At 41.5% G+C, this 22,029-nt stretch overlaps 1 protein-coding gene across 3 annotated transcripts in view; it reads right to left on the bottom strand.

Moving 5' to 3' along the window:
- Positions 1-22,029, bottom strand: part of ASXL3 (ASXL transcriptional regulator 3) — a 121,488-nt gene that overhangs the window by 51,235 nt on the left and 48,224 nt on the right. For all 3 annotated transcript variants that reach the window (XM_090039909.1, XM_090039908.1, XM_090039911.1), the window contains one exon: positions 18,577-18,740. In XM_090039909.1, the coding sequence (XP_089896035.1) occupies positions 18,577-18,740 (164 nt within the window). The remainder of the gene's footprint in view (positions 1-18,576; positions 18,741-22,029) is intronic.

Here is a 22,029-nt window from a genome sequence, read left to right as displayed (position 1 = left end):
CGGCAACTGGGGGAACTTTTAGGGACCTGAACTTTCCTCCAGCTCCTAGTTCAATTCCCCAGCTCTTCCCATGGGACACAGGGCCCCAGATCTGCACACTGGGTTTCAGCAGGCTGCCCCAGCCTGCAGCAGAAGCCTGCTGAAACCCCGCGCACAGATCGGGGGCCCCCAGGAAGAGCTGGGGAAATGATGAGAGAGCTGGGGGAAGTGATCAGAGCAGGGGAATTGAACAGGGACCTAGATGTTAATATCAAAGCAGTACTTCTCTGCTCTTCCCCCTCATTCTCCTTAGTTTCTGTTTAGCTACAAGCAAGCCCGGCTTTGAAATTCAAAATGTTTCGGGTACGCTTGTTTTGTTTCACAGCTGTTTCAAAGCCTTTTGTTTCATTTTGATTTCACTCTTTTGAGCTAGCAATGCACCGCAACAGCTTTGAAATGAAACACCTCTTGAAATTTTGCACAGCCATACCAATTGGGGCTAGACACAGGGAATGCCCACAGATGTGTGGGATGCCTGCTCCAATGCACTCTCCGATGCACTCCGATTACAGCACATCAGAGCAGACTCTATTAAGGCTAATTAGCATGCTTCAACAACTTCAGTGTCTTGTGTATCCAGAGTCCCCACACTTTAAAAATAGTGGTGGGGGTGCTTAACTAAAGCTTGTTGAACAAGCTTTAGCTAAAGCACCCCCACCGCCATTTTGAAACACAAGATTCGGAATACGTTAGATGCTGCAGGTCCTTTACTTAGAGTTCTTCCTAAGAGCCACTCTAATTAAAATGGCCCCCCACCACCCAAGCACATGTAAAGACATCCACAGTGTTTTAAATGCTAAACAGATTTTGGACTCAAGCCCCTTGAGAAGAGGGCACAAGTATGGGTTGCTTCTCATTTGTTTCTTAGATGGAATGGATGTAGTTAAATCTGCACCTACCATAAAAGCCTTGAGAACTTTTCCCATGGTACATTGATCAAGATGACAGAATACATGGAAAGCAAAAACAAGCAAACATATACATGCAGAAATCTAAATAAGTTTGATAACCTAATTACTATGGCATATAAATACAGTCCCTACTTGCCTCATGTAATTTACAAGACTTGTAAAAATCTATTTTCTTCCCTGAGCTTCTCTACCCTAAGTGATTGGTGGGGAATCTGGTGCTGTCACCCTGTCTATGCACCCTATTATGGCATATCCAGTGCCTCCTTACAGAACAATGCCAACCTCATTGTTCTTATGAAACAATGCCATATTATGGCTGTCAAACATTCCACAGAGGAAAATCAAACGGGAGAGAGAGAGAGAGAAGGAAAAAAATGAAAGTCACAAATCCATTTTACCACAGAACTTCTAACCTTAATTAATCAGTACATCATACATACCCATAAAAATGGTGCAAATAGATTTCAGTGGTCATTTGCACAATACTGTTGGTTAGTCAAGTTCAGATGCAGTGATTTGATGTGATGAGTCAGGGTTTGTCTAAACCCAACTCATCACATATTTCACTACAGTGTAACACTTCACTATCTCCACTAGTTTTCCCTTCATCAACAGACTAGTATTTTTTTCAAAAAGGAAGATCCTTCATATGAAAACAGGAGAAGAGAAAAAGAACTAAATACCTACAAAGAAGAGTGATGGAGGAAGAATAAATAATAACAGAATTAAAAAACATGAAGTACAGTACAAAACACATTTCAGGTTCTCAAGGACACAGATGGTGGGAATATGCAGGGAATAATGTCAGCTAGAAACTAAAGAACATTTCATAAACTTGTCAAATTTGCCAAAAACTAAGACAAAAGGCCAGCAACTGGTGTTTCACTGACAGAAGATAAGAAATATTTAAAGGTTAATATGTAACTCAGAAATAAAAGTACGTGGGGTTATGCAAATATGCATGCATATACACATATTTATTTTTTTACTAGCCAACTGCCCGTCAAGAATGACAGGGGAGGGAGGTGAGCGGTGATGGAGTGGTGCCACCCAACACTCTGCATTGCTGCTACTCTGCCTCTGGCCCCATGGGCCCTTCCCCCCACCCCTGGAGGGCTGATGCTTTTCCTCAGCTGGCCCCACCACTAATTAATTGCAAAGGCTAACTGAGCTAATTGATTTATTTCAAGCAGATGAGAAAGGGGTGGAAGGAGCCACTGGACTGGAGCATTGAGGAGGTGGCACTGTCAGCAGAGAGGCTATCATTTTAACTCAAGTGGCCTCGCCCCCAGTGAATGCCATTTGGATAAAACCGTTACAAAGAGGCTTCTGCTTCAAATCAACTGGGCTCGCCCCTGTCTGGGAGCGGGAGGCATAAACGGCCCTTGGATGCAGCAGTAAGGCATGTCTTGCACGACCAGCACCCCGCACTGCTGTTTCCAAGGAGAAGGGGGGGTGGGCCTCAGTCCCTCCTGACATGCTATCAGCATCCCTGACATTCCCCTCTGCCTCCTGGGGGGCCACAGTGTGTGTGTGTGTGGGGGGGGGTGACAGTGGGGACTGAGGGGCTGGATCATGTTGCTGGCCTCGCCCTCCTGCTCCAGACCCTCAGCCCGAGCTATCAGGGTGGCACCATCTTTGCTGTCCTCCTCTGTCTCCAAGGAACAGGGTGGGGGAGGGAGGAGGTCAGTGCTATGTCTTTTTGTGCTTGTTTTTTTTTTATTTTTCTTTTGCATCTGTTGGATGCAGCAGTGAAGCTGGATCTGCCTCTAGCCCTGTGTGCCCTCCCACATCCCGCATGTCCGCCCTGTGCACCAGAGCGGGGGGATGAGGCCAGCTGGCCTCACCCACTCACTCTGGTCCCTCAGGATATTATATATATTATGTATGCCAGGACATTTCTTGGACAATGTAGAAGTCTACATGAAAATAAAATATATAAAAAAAAAAATACATATTCAAACATGCCAAACAGTTATAGCCTCAAAACAAGGGTAGCTGACAGTAATCATGCTTTATGCAAGTAAATGTATAACTAATTATTGCCCTCAAAACGCAGTATTTTTTCATGCACAAAACACAGTCAACATTATACTTCATCTATCTGGCAAGAAAGTATCAAAATGAATTTAAATCACACCTCCCAACTCTCAACCATTTTGATGCAATATAACGAGTATATTTCTTTACTGAGTAATAATACCTCTTATAAAGGTATCATCCTACATCCACAGAGATTATTTAGTCCCAGATATGACTACTACCTTACTGGCAGAACAGAAACTAATCTCACAGGATCATCAACATAGTACAAATTGGCTACAGATGAATATAAAAGTAAAACCAGATTCTGCAAATAATGGTAAACATGATTTTAACTAAAATCTAAATTTGAAGGGGAGGTACAGAAAGCAAACTAAAGAAAGGCTGCTGATAAATAAATATTTGTTCCAAATGGGATACTGGAGCAAAGTACAAAGCAAAGAAGCTCTCCCTCCCCCCCAATTAATGCAGGAAATATGCCAAGTTAGACTGCAGAAATACAAACATATGTTTTCAAAATGAAATGTGACTTGGTTAATTTAGACCTTGCCTAAATCAAGACGACAAGTGGGATAGCTATATTCATTCCAATACACAGTGGTGTCAAAATGACAATAGGATTCAATCTGGTTGAGCTGAAATGCAAGAAAATAAATGAAGAATTTAAACACTAATAAATCTGGCAAAATGAAGAGATAAAGCAGCAGATTTTTAAACCAAGCAAAAATGAATTTAAAAAATGGGAAAAAATAATGTGCAGCAAATAGCATATTTTAACTGAATCTGCTTTAGAAGAACAACTGAAATTTATTTGCGTCTAGTACCTGTCATGCAAGTGGAGCCACCAAATGCTTCAGACAATGTCAATGTCAATGTCAGAGAGTCAGAATTTATTAAGATCATATGATAGGAGGATAGAAAAGACAAAGAAAGATGAGGTATTGATATGTGATCAGCATAAGTATGAATCAACATTTACACAAAAGTTCTGAGAATTTGCAAAAGTAGAAAATTGTGAAGTTGCCAAAGAAGGCTGAGGGTTCAGAAAAAGGGCAAAAATAGGGTAAAGACCCAGAGATACCTTTAGATTTATCCACTGATAATAATAAAACCCATATACATTTTCCCCTAGAAAACAGGAGACTAGTAAAGTATTAGGGATATACATTTTAAACAAATCAGCAATTGCCATTGACACTAAGTAATTTAATTTACAAAAGAAAATGGAGTATTTTACAAAAATAAAAATGCTTTAATGAGAAGAGCTTACAAACATAGTTATGAATGTATTTAAAAATCTTTATGAGAATTATAAATAGAAATAAAAATCTTAATTCTGTGAGGGGAAAAAAACTAGCTATATCCCATCCAAAAACAAGAAAACAAACAATATTCTGTATTGCATTTGGTGATTTTAGGGTTGACAAAAATATCCTTACAACTCTGCTGCCATGGGGCATGTCCAAAGTCATGGGTGAGTGGCAGAAATGGGAATAAAATTCTTGAGTCTTCTTCTTAGCACCTTACTCTATTTATTAAATAATACTGCCTTCCTATGTTTCAGCTGAGCAATATATCCCTGGTAAGTACAAGAGTGACACAGAAAATCTCCGTTCAAACAATCCAAAGACAAATAGAAGTAGCTTCACAGAAGGAATATAGAACAAATGTAATAGTAAATACTTGTCTCCTAACCCCCTTTTTGCAGGACAGCATGTGAAAGGAGAAAAGGTAACTAGGAAAGAGAGACAGAGGATTTGTTTGGCAAGTTAAAAGAGGAGAACGTGGAGGGTAGGTACCCTCCTCCCTCTCCACCATCTGTGAAAACCATTCTGCCGATGATCCTTTGTCAGGGTCCCCACAGATAATTTTAGGGCATTCTAAAAATTCACTGTCAACCTAGCCCCAGTGCAGTTCCACCGAGGGATAATACTGCTGCTCTTAGCATTTAACTATCATATGGTTACAGCAAGACAACTGAATCATTTTTATTCGCAGCAAGGCAAAATGTTCTCACCAGTCACGCTATTTCAGAAGCACCATTCATACAGCTTTCAGGTATGCCAGTACCTGCCACCATGGCAATACCTCAGCCAGATGTGAGCATCTGTTCCAGGAGTGGGCAAAATAAAGCCTACAGGCTGAATCTGGCCCACCAAGCAATTCCATCCAGCCCACAAGGGCCCACCAACTAATTGTACCCAACCTTGCTCCCACCCTGATGTGCAGAAGGGCTGGCCCAGCCAGCACACAGCTCCCAAGAAGGGCTGCTGCAGCTGCTGGGGGACCTGCTCAATTTCCCCAGCATCCAGCAGCTCCTCATCTCCCTGCTGCAGCACTCGTTCCACGAAGCAGGTAGGGAAGCGGCTGGGGGGGCGGGGGGAGCTGCAGCTGGGCAGGGAGCCTGGGGCTGGTGGGAGCACAAGGCCCATGCCCAGGTGGTTGGCAGGAGCGCAGACCTCAGGTGGGTGGTGCATGGGTGTGAGGGAAGGTGGCAGGGTGGGAGGATATCAGGGGGTGGGGACCCCACCCATGGTGCACAGCCCCTGCCATCAGTGGTGGCAGCAGCAACAGGCGGTGGGCTCTTAGGGCACTCATGGCCCACACACATGCTACCACCCAGTGGTGCATGGCTCCAGCCAGAGCTGCACATGGTGACAAGGAACGCAGCAAGGAGCTGTGCACCGGGGGGGGGGGGGGGGGGGGGGGGGGGCTGCACATGTGGTGGGGGTCCCCAGATCCACCCACCTTCCCCCACACCCTACAAACCCCACACACCCGCACCCTGCCCCACAATCCCTCACATATACACCCCCAACATACCCTATACCCCTATACACATAGCCACACCACCTTAAAAACCCTCCATACCCCTCCATACATACACAAACCTACCCCCCTCCCCACACACAATAGGTAATAGTAGGACTTTATTTTTGAGTTATTATGCAACCATCTCTATATACACTATGCAAACACAAATCATGACAAAAATATTTTTGTAATAAAATTAAAATATGTTATAATAGGCATTTGACTTTTAGTATATGATTTGGATTTTTCCGGTTGCAAGATGGCAATCCTCCCCTGCCAACAGGAGTACTTCTGGGGCCATGGGAAGGGACTTCTGGTGGCAAAGGTCAGAGGTTAGAGGGCAGGACTCCCAGTGACCAGGGAGTGGGGCACCTGTCAAGGGGTGGGGTACTCTTACAGCCCTGGACAGCTCACTAAAACTCATTAAGTGGTCCTCCACCCAAAATAATGGCCACCCCTGATCTGTACCATGTTTTCTAGCATGGAATTTTTAGAAAAAAGTTTGTGGGATTAGCAATGGTCAGTTGAAAGGTGATACACCAATTTTTTTTGTATGCACCATTTATTGAATCCAAAACTTTTCTTCAAAACAATAAAAGCCTTGACATTGCCTGTATTATGCCTTATAAATCAAAAGCTTATATACAGAACAAAATTACAAGGGCTGCACTAGTTCATTATAAGAAAGCAATCAGTAGTAATGGAGGCATCACAGACTCCAGTACTGGCAGAATCAACTGCAACACTGAATCTGCAATAATGCACAGTAAATTTTTGGCTACTGCTGTGCAGTGGAGGGTTTCATTACAGACTACAATAGTGTCAAGACTTGCTCCATAAAGGAGCTATTTCCACAGTTCTGTCAACACTGATGGCTAGAAAATGATATTTAGAGATTTGCTTTTAGAAATTGGCTTGTAAGTAGAATAAATATTGCATTAGAACAATGGTCCAGGGGAATGGCAAGGATTAATTTTGTTTCTAAAAGTCTACTCGTGACAAAGTTTCACATACTCAGCCTTTTAGCAGACACTGGTTGCGTCTACACAAGCCACGGACTGCGTAGTTGTTACTGTGTAGTCATTCAGTACTTGCTTATGCATGTTTTTTCCAACACTACTGCGCAGTAGCTCATTACTACTTTGCAGTAGCATCACATCACGGTTAGTGCCTGGGAACACTCTTGTGAGGTAGTCTTGTGTAGACATGTTCACTTTCTCCAAAGCTAACAGACAAACAGGCACACTGGTAATAAAATTCAAGAGTCCTTCCTCTTAGTCCCCTATTCTAACCTATGTTCCAGCTGAGCAAAAAATCCTTGGTAAGCACACAAGTGACACAATCTCAGTTGAAACAATGCAAAGACAAATAGAAGTAGCCCAAATAGAATTTCCTAATCCTGGGAAGTTGAAAACATTAAGACAGCGTTCCATAACAAAATAAGGAACCTACAAAATTAGCATCAGGTCACAGTGACCAGCTGCAAAGCCCCTGGAATCTCTGGTACTGGTGAACTCACCAAATTAGGAGGCTGGAGATGCCCAAATTAAGACACTGGTAAATGACCAAATTAAGATGTATGCATGTGACAACGAAACAAAGAATTAGGCTGACAGGGTGGAACATGGACAGTATGATAACCACAGGGAAAACAATCAATGGTACCCAGAAATGAAGAGTTGTCAGGAAAAAAAGAATACAAAAGAAGGGATTTTCAAAGCAGTGAGGTGGGGGGGGGGGGGTGAAGAGATTCTGAGGGTACACCACCAGCCTTTCTTGCCCACCCTGTCAGGGGGTGTGGGCATCAGCCCTCGAGCTCCAAGACAGCTGACATATGACTTTCAAGCAAAGAACCACAGGGTGGTGCTTGTATACTGGCCAGGCATGCCATTCCTTTGTGAAACCCTAGAACTGGTAGATAAGTAGCATCACGGGGGTTATTTTATTTGCTTTGCCTGTATTACTCTTATCTGCTATCACTGTGTATCAATTAAATTTGTCTATTATCAAACAGAGGTGTCATGGTCAATCAGAAGGTTGAGTCTACCCTGAAGAAGGTACCAAGACTGGGTCATAAATCCAGTGCCAACAAACACCTTTGATTCTTGACAAGCTACATGTAGATGTGAGGCATGGATTACAACAATCTTAGTAACCAAAGAAGCAGCACAATAGGAACAACAGCTTCCACAGAAGTAAAGTTGTGTGCCAGCAAACACTCATTCACATTCCTCATTTACTGTGAACAGGTCTGCCTTGATTCCAAACTTGTTCTAGAAAGAAGTTCTCTCCTCTTTACAGTGTTTGTATAACACCTACCACATTAACACCCTGATCCTGATTGGGACCTCTATACACTACTGCAAACAAACAGAGAACAAACAACTACAACTTGTTGACTTCACACAACTTGACCCAAAAGTTTTAAGAATTTGAAAAAGTTAAAATTGTGAAGTCAGCCACCTAGACATAGGTTCCCTAAGCTTCATGAAGAAACATCTCCAACAACACCAAGATGTGACAGGAGAAAGAGAGAGAAAGAGACTAGGGAACCAAAATAGGTAGCTAGGCACTTCCCAGCCAGAAGGAGGTGCCTGGTTGTCCTTGGAGGAGTAGTCTGTTAAAAGAGAAACAGCAAAATTGTCGCACGTGCAAGGTTACATAGGAACCTGAGTCCCATTTTCAGAAGTGGCTTTGGCACTTCAGGCTGCAACTGAAAAAGGGACTAAACTGTGGTGATACTCAAATGGCCTTTTAGGTTCCCAACTCTGGTAGTAGAACTCAGACACTTTATTTAGACATCTAAATTATCACAGACTAAATGTCAAGAACTGGTCATCTACAAATGGGATTGATGACACCCAGCAGCTTGAGCAGCTAACACTTGAGGCAAGTGACAGAAAATGCTGCAGACAGGGGCATGTGCCACTCTCTCCTGGAATTAAGTGCCTAAGTGAATCTTTTGGGTATAGATGACTGCTCTTTTCAACTACACCAAAAAGGAGGAGGAAGTGGAGCCAACCCATTACAGAAGAGCAAATGCTTAGAGCACTGGCCTAGAAAATGGGAGGCAGGGAATCCAGACCCTCCTTAGCCCCCAAGGATTCAAAACCCACCTCCCAAGAATGAGATAAAACCAAGCTGTATGCTAGGTTTTCTAGCCTTCCTGTTGAAGCTGAACATTTAATCTAAATCTGCTTTGCTGCAATTTAAACCCACTGCAGCCCATGAAAACCATTGTTCAACCATTTCTTTAGGGGCAGCCTTTGAAATATTTGAAAACTGTTATCATGTCATTATCCTCCCACACCCTTAATTTTTTCTAAGCTCAACCTTCTTACATCTCTCAATCTTTCTCTGGACTGCTAACTCGAACCCTGTTATCATTTTTGTCATTTGTCACTGAATCCTCTCCACTTTCCCTACTAGATGTGTGGTTGGTACATCCCAATCAGCTTTTAGGCAACAGATAGATGACAAGATACTTAGTCAAGATGTGATCACCTGTAGCCATGCACAACTGCAAATCCTTAGGTGCCTAAGTACTTTTTGCTAGTGAAAAATTAGGTACCTCCAAACTTTTAGCCACCTATGCAGTTAGGGAGGGATTTTGTGGACTGTTTGCTTGAACTTAAATGCTAAATTCCTCTTAAATTACACTTTAAGCATCTATGTCTTCTTCTTGGATATGGCCATGAAGACCCTAAGGACATGTCTAGACTGTTAAAGGAATGCATGAGGGTGTACCACAGGGAAGCAGGGTTTTTCCATTCTGTACACATTACTCCTTGAAATGCATTTAATGGAACTGGCTAAGGACAGGAATGGGAAAACATCCACAAGCTTCCTCTCTTGGAAGAGCTCCTTGGTGTACACTGGAAACACAATTAAGGGGGCTACATTACACTAGTGTCAGGGTGCAGATACATTTGAAAATAAGACTTTGGTGCTTTTAAATATGTTACTGTATACTTCTTCACAAGCCGTTTATTATAATAAATAGACATATACCATACTACATTTTTCCACCTATGTAAGCAATTTATACTGTGAGATATACAACAGTGCACAATACAAATGTACAGCGAAGTGCCTGACTTGAGCATTGCTTTTTAACCAATAAAACCAAAAGGTAAAAGAAAAAAACAAAATAAGCCAAGGATGATGTTCCTTTCAGTTACCAAATACAATAGGGTACAATTTTTATGACTTTAATGGCTAGGTATAGAAGACATATGGTCCATTTCATGCTGTACTGTAAATTTTTCCTCTGAGCTTCTGTATGTTGCTGTAACAACCTTAAAATTAATTCAGTATAATTCTCGGTTGGGTAAACAAAACATTTACATGAACAGTTATAATAGATATCAAAAAGCTCTGTACCTATCCAACAATACAGAACTGAGAAGGATAATCAAAAAAATTAGCATTAGCACAACCAGGTAAAACAAACAAATAGAAAAAACGTATGTAAGGTAAGATAAGGTAAAAAGTATAGTTACTGCTATTATACAGTAATTCCATGGAGACAAACGTAAATTGAATCATGAAGCAAACAGTACAAAATAAAGAACGACTTCTGTGTAACTAGATGTCTTAACACAAAAAGGTTGATAAGGTACTGTGGAGATTGCCAAAGCATTTGCCTGAAGTATAAATGCAGCAAAAAAAGCAATCAAAATGATGTGCTGTGCTGCTGAAAGGAATAAAATGTGAAAAGTAAACCTGCTCTCTCCTAATATAACAGAGTTATACATTACAATAGTATTTACAAAGATGACAAAATGTGAGCTACCTTTTCAGCACAGCTGGTACGTACTATGCACTGCCCTCTCTTTACTGCAATATTCAGATAGATCAACCTAAGCATATGTGCAACTTGAACATAAATAACACATTACAAGGACTATGTTTAAAAAATGAAGTTTTTTTTTATAGATGTCCATTTATTTTTGCATAGCTCAAGAGAAAGAGTATTTCAAAAAAGTTTTTTAGGCAACCGTTCCCGAAATTACTTTTGAATTAAAAAAAACGAGAGAGATTAAACTTATTTCATTTCAAAACCTCTACACTTTTCCAAGGGAATTTTAATATGGAGTCTTGGTCTTGACACAGTGTCAGCATTAGTCCAATGGAATGAGTCAATGACAAGGAAAGGAAACTAAACAGTCACAAGATAGTTAACCTTCCCATAGCAGGACATGTATTAAATATGCATTAAAGCAACAGTCCTGGCACAAATGCAGTAGTGCAATTAAGGGCAGGGATGGGCAGGGCCAGCTCAGGGAGGGCAGCTAAGTGGCACTCACCTAGGGAGTCTTTGTCATGGCAGGCACAGCCTTGCACCCACCAATGCATCAGGGTAGAGGTGTGAGTATGGTGAGTGGAATGAATGGTGCTCTCCCTGAAGTCTTTGTCATGGGAGGTACCCATGAGGTACCCTGACAGGCACAGTCCTACACCCAGTAGTGTAAGGGAGAGAGGGGGGAGGGACACAAAACAGGACACCAAGGGCAGACTCTCTAGAGCTCATGCTGAAGAACTTCTGCAGCGTGTACAGCAGGCCAGTCCCCCAGTTGAAGCAGACTGAGCTCACGCTGACACAGCCATAGCACCTGCTGCCAGACTGCAGAGAGTTGAGGCAGGAAAGACTCCGCTTCCTTCCCTCCCCCCACACTTCCTAACCAATGTAATCTCCTCCCTCTCTTGGGGCACTGAAGGAGCTTGTTATGCCTCTGCACAGACCCACCAAAAGATATGCATCAGTTGTGGGGTCACTAAACAATAAACCAAGAGAACTTGGTAACATCTTGTCATATTATTTTGATTTAGAAGTCATTGTGAAGTGTTTAATATCAAGGATTAGTTCTTACACACTTTAAATACTCCCATGCTATTGTGAATTATGTTATTTAAGTAATTTTAGTGGTATTTAAATTCTCCACCCAAATGAGGTACTTGCTCTTGCTTACATACTTACATACATACTGTAAGACTCCAACCAAGAGACTTCTTACACTATTGCATCAAAACAAGTGTGGCTAAGAGAAGATTCTGTTTTTGCTAAGGCATCTGCTATTGCTCTTTGAAATGCTCCAAAACAGATAATATCTCATCGATGCATTATTTACTCAATTCCAAGATGAGGTTTTTTCTGCTCCCATACAACATGGGGAAAAATGCCCCTTGTCTTCAAATCAAGTAAGAGGTGGCAGGAGGAACAGGTTGCTGTGGCTCTCTGCCCAGGCCCCAGAGCTGGGGCGAGAGCTACCATACCCCTGCCTCACCCGCTACCGGGCTGGAGCACGCTTGCTGCATGCTCCAGGATGCCCAGAGCCAGAACAAGAGTTAGTGGAACCTGAGGAGGGCTTGGAGGCAGGCAGGCACAGGGAGGTAAGCAGCAGGGACAGCAAGTGATGGAAGGACAGGCAGCAGGAAGCAAAGTTTGGGGCCACAGGGCAAGGGCCAAGCTGCTTGATCTGTTTCCTGACTGCCTCCAATAATAATTAAATTCCAGGCTTGGAAAACTGTAACACATTTATAAACTGTCCATGTGTAGAATCTAATTATTGGGGGATCAACTTAAATTTAGGGTTTTCTTGGATTTGGATAGATTTGGTAAATTAAGACTGTTAATGTAAACTGACATACAGGTCCAATGACGCTTCAAAGTCCTTGCAACCATGTGCATAGGACAAAATCCAACTGACCTAGATGAATGTACTGGGACAAGTTTAGATGGAGGCTTATAGGAACCAAATACTATGCCAAGATAAACGATGTTGTTAAGTATTACATTTCCACAAAGCAGCACTTCTAAAAAGCAGTTATAATGAGGGAAAGATACAGAATTTTTTCCTGAACCTTACATAATAAAGTACCTCATTAAAAGGCTGTATTTCCCTTCTAAGGTCTTGTCTACACTAGGAATTTTTCTTTGCATTTGTTGCCTTGCATTCAGCTCCATCAATAACAGCAACAGAGGAAGCACTGGTGTAGAAAAGATGCCGCCACCTGACAACCCTTTAAGCTATACTTTATATAAATCTGATGTACGTGTGTGTGTGTGTGTGTGCGCGTGTGTGTACATACATACAGTGTATTTTTAATGGAGGCAAGAATTGTTGCAAGTGATATCTTTTATTGGACCAACTGCACTTTTAATAAACGTTTACCTCAAAAAGTTTCTGATGAAATCTGATAACTCCATATGGAGAGGGACTTGGTGTTTCTAACATGAACACTGGCTGGGAGATGCTTACAGGTTTGGCAACCATTGTGGAATAGACTGACACAACTATGCAAACTTACACTAAAAATACGTGTTTCTTGATCCTAACTCCAGTGCTGAAGAAGAACAGAAATATCCTTAGTGGAGTTGGTCAGAACATATCTGGTGAAACTTTTTTTTACTAGAATTTGTGATTATCAAATATTTCCTAAAGGCAGTTTGGTTTCAGCAACATTTCAAAAACCACATGCCTGGTTTCCTGCTGGCTTGTCCACTCAGCTCCTTGACAGCCTGCCTAAAGGGCTGATCGGGAGCCTAAGTTTACAGACTCTTGTACCCTTCAAACCTCCCCAGATAGTACTGGAGCTTCCAGGCAGGCTTCTGCTATGAGTGGAGATTCCTAAGCAACCCAGGCTATCAGTTTTCCATGGTCTGGCAACATCCCACCTTGTTGACTTCCTTGAATCCACGATTCCAATCCCTGTTACAAGGGATTTCATAATTTTTATTTATTTATTTTGGGGGAGGGGGGGGTTAGTACAATGATATCAAACTTTGAAAACAACAACATTTTCCATACCACCAAATTTGCTTTACCAACTCTAGTCCAAATTTCATTTAATGGTGTTATAAGTACAAAGAATTCTGCACAGGAACCCTCACCACTGAAATAAAAGATCAAACAGCATGCAACTCAAAGCAGCCTAAACATAAGTTGTGAACAGCAGATGGTGTTTACAGAATACAAAATTCTCTAACAAATACCTTGGATATTATAAATAAATGCTTTAAAATTACAAAAACAATCCTAGCGTTTACTAAAGCAAAATTATACCCCATACAATGCTAATGCAGTTTTTCTCAACCTCTTTCATACCTATAGCTATTCAGCAATATGGAAAAACTGGGTGGTTGTAACCCCCTACTCCAAACTGCAACCCCCTCCCCATTATGAACCTTTGCTCTAAAGTTCATGATTTGGTCCTTCACTTTTCAGACAGGTCAGCACAAGCTGAGCTAAACAGAGTTAATATTTTTTGCTTAAAAAAAGAAAAAGGAAAAAAAAAAAAAAGACTTTCTTCACTTACATAATGGCTGCTAAAAATGCTTGCATTTGAACAAACACATATGACAGGTTTCAGCCCAATGCAATTTAAGAAGGCGGACTTATATGGTCTAGAAAAATGGTGTTTATGACAGAAATGACAATTGACCATTCATCATATATTTGTTCTATCTGGAGGAGTAATAAAGCCTAAATGAGACTGCACTTTGTCGACAGTACATTTCACCGATTATTGTATATTAAAAATAACATCATTACATTTTTATAGCATTTCACGTTATATCCTTATAGCTCTATAGAAATGAAAACAAATTTGGGGAGGCTGGCAGCAGCCAACTGCTGACTGCACAATAGTGTGGGCACAGGGAAAATATTTCTAGTAAGTGTAGTACAAGTAGAAATTATGAGACAAAAAGTTGTGGATATATTTCTGTGGAGTCTGGACATCTCTGGGATTTGAGGTAGGGATACAATCAATGGGCAAGGAATGTGGCGAAAAACACAACAAATTTCCCCACACATCTTCTTACCTCTGCTATGAGAGCAGAAAAGTCCCACCTGCTCAAATGAGAGAACCAGGACATTAAAATCCCGAAAGAAACTTTGGCTGGAGCTCCCCCTGTCCCTCACTAGGTCTGTGGCAAATGTATGGGTGACCTGAACTCTCCCTTCAGAGAAAGATGTGTCAAGAGTTCAATTACTTCCATCCACTTAAGATAGAGGACATCTAAAAAGATGTCCTACCAGTATATGCCTCCATTTGCTATTTCAACCACTGTAAAGTAAGGATCAGGGACAGAACAAAATTTTGGGCCTTCAAAATTTCCACCCTCCACCAGCCAAGTATCCTGAGACAGCTGCCCCCTCTCCCATCTACCTTCACAATTCCTTAGGCATGTTCCCACTCCTGCTGTCCAAATATATGTGGAAAAGACTACCTGGGCTTTTTACAGATACATACAAAACAAGTAAAACGCATCTTTAAGTTGTGACCCAGCCACAAATTCAATCACTTAATGGCATGATAAAACGAAGAATAAGCCACTAAGTTATTCTACAAAAAATGTGCAATAAACAACTTTGTGGCTGGGTCCTATCATGCCACTAATTGAACATGTGGCCAGGTACACCCCTATGGCTGGGAGTCTGGTCAGCTGAGGGGGCTCCCAGTTGTGAGGGTATGCTCCTTGCCAGAGGAGCTAACCATGATTCCAGGCTCTGCCTGCATCAACAGTAAGGCACAATGGGATCCGAAGCACAATCCCATAATCGTGGCTCCTGCCATGCACATGTGGCTTGGCAGCAGCACTTCTGTGTGGATCACACATCAGATCCCATTGCACCTTTATTTACCTGCACAACTGGAGGGACCCAAAGAGGAGCAGGAATAATGTTAGAATAACATATAGATAAAAACAGCCCTACAATGGCATAAGGGCAATGGATATTTTTTCAATCACTACTTTTAATGGAGATTGAAAGAGCTGAGTTCTGTAATAGGATCCCAGGCAGATTAAATGCATTTGTGTGTACTTTACTATGATTTACTGACACAAGATTTAGAGCAGGGCTGTCCAACTGGTGGCCCCCAAAGGGTTAGCATGCAACCTGGGGGTTTTCAGTACGTCTACCACTGCCTTCCCCCGAGTGTTTTTCCACCAGCAGCATCTGGGTTCTTCAGGCTTCCCCACCCTCTCCCAGCTTCTACTTCCTGCCTCTACTCCTGGGGACAGGACAACCCAGTGAGACAGCCAAGGTGCTAGAGCTGCAAGTGTGGCAGGAGAAAGGGCCAGGCTGCTCACACGATGTGCAAAAAAGGCAGAAGTTAGGTGGGGGCATGGGCCAAGAAGGAAGAGGGGTGCTGCATGTGTAGCGAAGGGGAGCCGGGCTGCTTGCACTGTGTGTAGTTTGAGAGCTTGGGGCACTGTCTGTGCAGCCAGAAGGAGAGGGAGGAGGCACATTAGGCTACCCACATGGTGTGGGAGGGCCACCCACACAACAAGCAGACCTCTATCTGTGGCCCACACAGCATGCAGCCCCCTGCTAACTGGAAGCTGGGCAGCCCCGAGTTAGAAGAGAAGGTTTTTGAAACATATCTTAGTAATTTAAGACCAAATTAAAAACATATTCTTCCTGTCTCTGAGGCTAACAGCCATGCCACTCTCAAAAAATAAAAATTTCCCTAGTGTTGATAATGGGTAATGTTCTTTAGTGAAAGCTAATCCATTACGATCTCTGGCCGTGTATAGACTAAATGAGGGGTGTATGTACACAATACTTTAAAGCAGACTAAATGCTTTTGGACTACTTTAATGGTGTCAAAGTTTGCATGCCTTGGCAGGATATTGCGCATTAATTCCAGCTGCTGTAGGATATTCAGTGGCATAATGCACCTTAAATGACTTGGGGATGCAGCAAACTAAAACTCCGAGACGGAGTTTTAGTTTGCTGCCCCTACAGCCGTGGAGCAAAGCACCAGGCTCCGTGGCTCGGTAGGAAGCTCTGCAGGCATCCTGGCAACAGCCTGGGAAGGTAGGCTCTGCCCAAGAAAAGCGGAGACCCTGATTCTTTCCCACCCCACCTAACCTGCCTGCCTGCATGAACTGCGCAGAGACCTGGTGCTCCCCTCTGTGGCCGCGGTGCCCCCCAGGACCGCCCAAGCTGGTGCCTGCAGGCAGGTGCCGCCTTGGGGGGGGGGGGGGGGGGGTGGAAGCGCCGCTGCCACAGAGGGAAGCACCAGCCCCCTTCCTCCACCCCCCCGCAGCCCAGGGACCACTCTGCCCACTGGCAGCTCACCTTCCCTTCCCTACTGCCAGAGGCAGGTAAGTTCAGGTATGTGCACGACACGGGGGTTTTAAGGGTCCTAAATTGAAGCGGTAGGTTTAAAAACCCACAGCTTCAATTTAGGGCCCCCATTTCATCTACACATGGCTTCTTATGTTATCCTCACATTAAAAGACTTGAAAAGAAGGCCAGGAATTTCACCAATTACAGTGGAACTGGATAGAAAATATTATCTCACCTAACAGGCAATCTTACTTCTGTTGATACGTTAAGCGGAGGGGACTAGAAACATGAAAACTATCAATAAAATTGTATTTGCGCACTAAGTTTAACATTTAAGTAATTTTGTCATTAAGTTTAAAATTTATGTCAGTTTTCTGTCAGAGAAAATATTCAGTTAAAATTGCTAATACCAACTCTAAAAGCACTTAGGGAACTTGAGAATAACAACATTCCTTAAAATACAGTATCTACATTGTTAAACTCCTGAGTTAATCTACATCCATGTTTATTCTGTTGTGACTCTCAACACTAGAAAGCATCTGCTCTGTTACAGCAGCCACCATCTCAATGAACACTAAATAAGGAACCAATGACCTAAAGAGCTAAAACCATGAAATTCAACAGGCAGAGATAAAAGACAAGCTCTGCAGCTTGGGCAGTGAGAGACTTGTATCCTCTGGGGATCAAGTGAAGACATGTAGCACATTAACCACCTGAGCACCACCTGCAGCCCCAACTCAGCAAAATGCTTAAGCATACAGTGCCACTGAAGTCAACAAGACTCTACGTGTACTTAATGTCAGGGAAGTGCTTGAATGTAGGTGCTTAGTGCCTAAATAGTATTGTGCTTTGCTTACCAGTTAAAACAGACATTCCCCATCTCAAGCAGCTTACAATCTAAACAACGGCTGCAAAAAGCACAACACAATGGGAAACCACACAACTAAAAAACATTTTAATTTTTCCTCCCACTCCCAGTTATGTCCAGAAAAATGGGTATAAAACTAACATGAGTGTTTGCAGGGCTTGTGCAAAAAGTAAGTTGTTATGAAAAGTTTCAAAGGTGAAGGCAAAAAGACAGATGCCTAGTAGAGTGGAACTGAGATGTGGAATATGGAAGAAGGCATGGACACAGTAGTGGGAGAAGGAAACGAAGTAGGACATTGATATAATTTTTGTTGCCAAATACAGAGGCAGAGGGGGAAATGAGATCTTGGGTGGAGCTGTGCATGGCCTTGATAGCAAAAAGCACGGGGGGGCTGCATTCCCTCTAAGCTGTGTGGTGCGTGCAGCTGCGCAGGCGTGCCCCTGGCAGCGCAGCATGAGCACGGCATGAGGACTCCTGCATGGCTGCACACGCCGCACAGCTTAGAGGGAATGCTGCTGGGGAGCTGGTAGAGAGATTCAGCAGATCTGGAAGACTGCATAACCAGCTGCATTTAAAACAAATTGAAAGGGAATGGCCTGGGTTCAGGGCCCTGGGAGTGTGGGTTGGAGGCAGAAGGGAGGCAGCAGCTGATGCAGCTGCAGGTAAACATTACTACTAGTATACATCTCCTAGTTTTAACTGGGAAAAATATGTATCTTGCAAGTTTCATTCTTCAGGGATTTGGGGAGAAAAGAAGTCAGCTTCAAAAACAAAAGGCTCATTAGCAAGGAAGCAAACATTTTATGTTTCTACTTACCTGCCTGTCTACTTCTGGAAGCAAAAGCAGGAGGTATTGTTGAAAATGCTGAGGTAAGGAAGCAAAGGTGTGTTTGTTTATTAAAGCCCTCAGGTTAGTGTTCACGAGAATAGATCCTGGTGTTTCTATGTCTATATCTTCAGCTTTGGTCCATTTCAAATGACCTAAAGTAAACAAAACACAAATTTAACTTTACCACAGCTACAAAGGGGGAAGGAGCTAGTCTTCTTTCGAACATGCTTTTCATAATATGCATCTTATATTATATAGGGCTCTCCAATTAAGTAGGACTTTGTAAAAGGAGAATATACAGTCCAATTAAGTAGGACTTCATGAAAGGACTTTTCTTGGAATCTAGGCGCTTCACTCTATACATCCCATGTTTATTTCCTCATCTTCCAGGGCCTCCCCATTCCAGTCCACATCCTAAAACTATGATCCTACTTGTTCAACAGAATTAAGATTCAGCTGAACAAGCAAATGCTTCTGTCATGTCATCAACCTATTTATAAAGCATCTATTGCCAAGCAAAATTAAACATAAGAATGAACATTTGTTAAAACAAGTGGATGAATCATTACACAGCATTAAGATTTTATCTGTGCTTCTGCACCTGCAGCCAATCGTTGTCCATATAACATTCGTATGCATATGCTTCCTCTCTTCTATTAACTATTATTCTCTCTCAAAAGGTGCGGTTTATTAACGTTTGTAACCAGTGATGTCTAAGTTATTGGTGACATTAACTTACTGCAGAGAACTTTGTATTTCTGAATGTTCATAGAATCTAAAAGATGTAAAGAACATACTGCAATCATGCACTAGCCTGCTAACAATTGGTCAAATGGCAACAAGCAGACTCAGGAAAAGAACTATTCAGTTCCAGCACCTCCAAAAGAAACTGTAAATTCCAGGTGAGATTAAAAGAAGAGATTTCAGTCCTGATAGAAGCACAAGTATGAGAGAAACATTCCCATTATCATGTTTTTTTTTTTAATATCTCAAAAATTCCACAAAAGATAAACTTTATCAAAATCACACTTAAGTGCCACAATGAGTCATACCAAGTTCCCAGGGAGCCTCCAGGAGAATTTCTACATTTTTCCACTTTTATTAACTATAAGGACACTAAGCATTTTTACAGGGCCTTTAATTTGAGAATCTCCAAGTAAGGACAGTAAATATCCCTATTTAATAGACAAATGCATTAATCTCTCTTTGCCCAAATGTCAGACAGCTTTAATGGCAATATCAATAAAAATGCAGAATTCTTTTAGATTTCATAAAAGCCTTACAGTTTAGCATGTATTAGAAGCTAAAATTCTCCACTGAAGAGAGAATGAAAATTCTGCAGACGATTTGAAAATGTGCAAGTTTCTCCTTTTGAATGAAAAGAAAAACCACAGCCTCTCAGATTTTCTTGCTATTTTTTGCTACTTTTTAGCACATAATAAGACAGAATGAGATTAGGGGTTAGTCAGCCTTCAGCATACTGCAACCTTATGCAACTTTTACTTCCAATGCACTGTATTTCAGTACAAAAGCATCATTAAAACCAATGAATGCCCTGTTATAAAGGACAATCGTGTGGAAGAAGTGCTCATTTTAATGAGTGCATCACATTAAACTATCTTCACCATCTGTTCAACCCACCAACTATAAATGCAGAAGGAATATAATTACCAAGTGTAACATGAGTAAGTATGATATATGATTTAAATGCACGTGTGTGTTCTTTTCTTTAAATGCACGTGTGTGTTCTTTTCTTTAACCAACATGGGATGCATCTGTCTTCATTTTTTAGGTATAAATTAGAGGAGAGTTGTTTTCCCTTGCTCATATAAATAAAACCATAAGAAGGGTTATTTTGCTCTTCAAAATAAGATTGAGTTTAACATTGCAGAATTGCTACTGAAATAACTTCTCTAGCATGAGAGATTATGAAGTGACACTAGGAGATGCCTTAATACTGTGAAAACCCAAAGAAACAATCAGAAAATTGGGCCTCCATTCCAAAACATTGTCATGATCTCCTTGCATTACTACCAAATGTAGGGTATAAGACATTATAAGAAGAACTGCTTTAAAACCATAGCATATCAAATACAGATTACTGGGCTGATAAAAGTTCCAATGAAACTTCGAAAAGCCATTTTCCTTTTATTCAGGATGATGCTTAACACTAAAATTAGATTATCTATCCTGTGTTGTCTTACAAAGGTAGATCTCAAGGAGCCAGCTTTTGACTATTATATGACAGCTAACCAAGAGTTCCCTTCATTATTACAGCTCTGGAAACTGGAGTCAATAGAACCTTCAGTTACAGACCCTGCCTTGAAGATAGGAAAAGCTTATTCAAGCTTACTGAATTGACAAAGGAAAATCTAACAATGACACCAATAAAACTGACAACATGGTACAACTGGGCCAAAACAATTAAATATAGACGTGGAAGAGCTTTGCTTCTGCTCCAGAGAAGCAAGATTAGGTTAGATTGCAGAATGGAGGAAAAATGTAAAACAGGAGATTTCAATATTATGAATTACTTCACCCAATAAACTACAAAAGAAAAAAACTACAATGTGTCCTTTTATTAAAAGGGTTTAATGAACCTCATTTACATTCCAGTTTTCTTGCAAGTGGTATATCAGAAGGCAGCCCAGGAGAAATATACTGGACATCTAAAATCTCTGGGAACTCAAGAGTCAAGCATTCCCTGGAACTGAAGCAGGCACAGAACAGAGATTTGTACTTATTCTTACAGCAATTAATTATTTTGCTAGTACTCCAAGACATACTATGGCACTAATTCACACAATAGTTCCCAAGTTCCATAGACCCATAAGACAAGTTCAAGTATGTATACAAATGGATCGTACTTTTGGCAGAAAATAAAAAAGAACACATGCTTTCCTTAAAAGCTATCGAACCTTAGTAGCTATTGCATAGACAGGGAGAATTAGATTCTGTATATACTCCATAAAAACGTAAATGTCATATCTATGTTTGCTAATTATCCACTGGCAAGAAATGACAAAATACTATAAAACTGGATTTAGAAAAAGATATTGTAACTCTACTACTACATAAAATCACTGGAAGATCCCGTTGGATGCAACATCTGATTGTATACAATAGAAGTTGTAACCTGCTGGGATTTCTTCCAGTTTATTTATTTGTTCTACATGGGATACCAGATACTCTTCAAAGACTGACAGATGATCAGCTGAAAGATAGTGTGTTAAAAGGAGATACGTAAACAGGAGACCATGCTGGTATTTAGCAGGACTCTGATAGAGTATTTGGTACACTTAAAAGTAGTAGTCTAAGATTTGTAACAGACTTAATAAGCAACCTGGAGAAATGATGTTTAATAAACAGAGAAATAAGATACCCGTATCTTGGGTTAACTGTGCACAGCTGACCTAAAAAACTAAAGCAAGACAAGCCAGA

This window comes from Crocodylus siamensis, chromosome 3, assembly GCF_052110815.1.
Source record: "Crocodylus siamensis isolate JL-2025a chromosome 3, ASM5211081v1, whole genome shotgun sequence".
In the NCBI taxonomy this organism is placed as follows: domain Eukaryota; kingdom Metazoa; phylum Chordata; order Crocodylia; family Crocodylidae; genus Crocodylus; species Crocodylus siamensis.
This window is presented reverse-complemented; position numbering and strand designations above follow the sequence as displayed.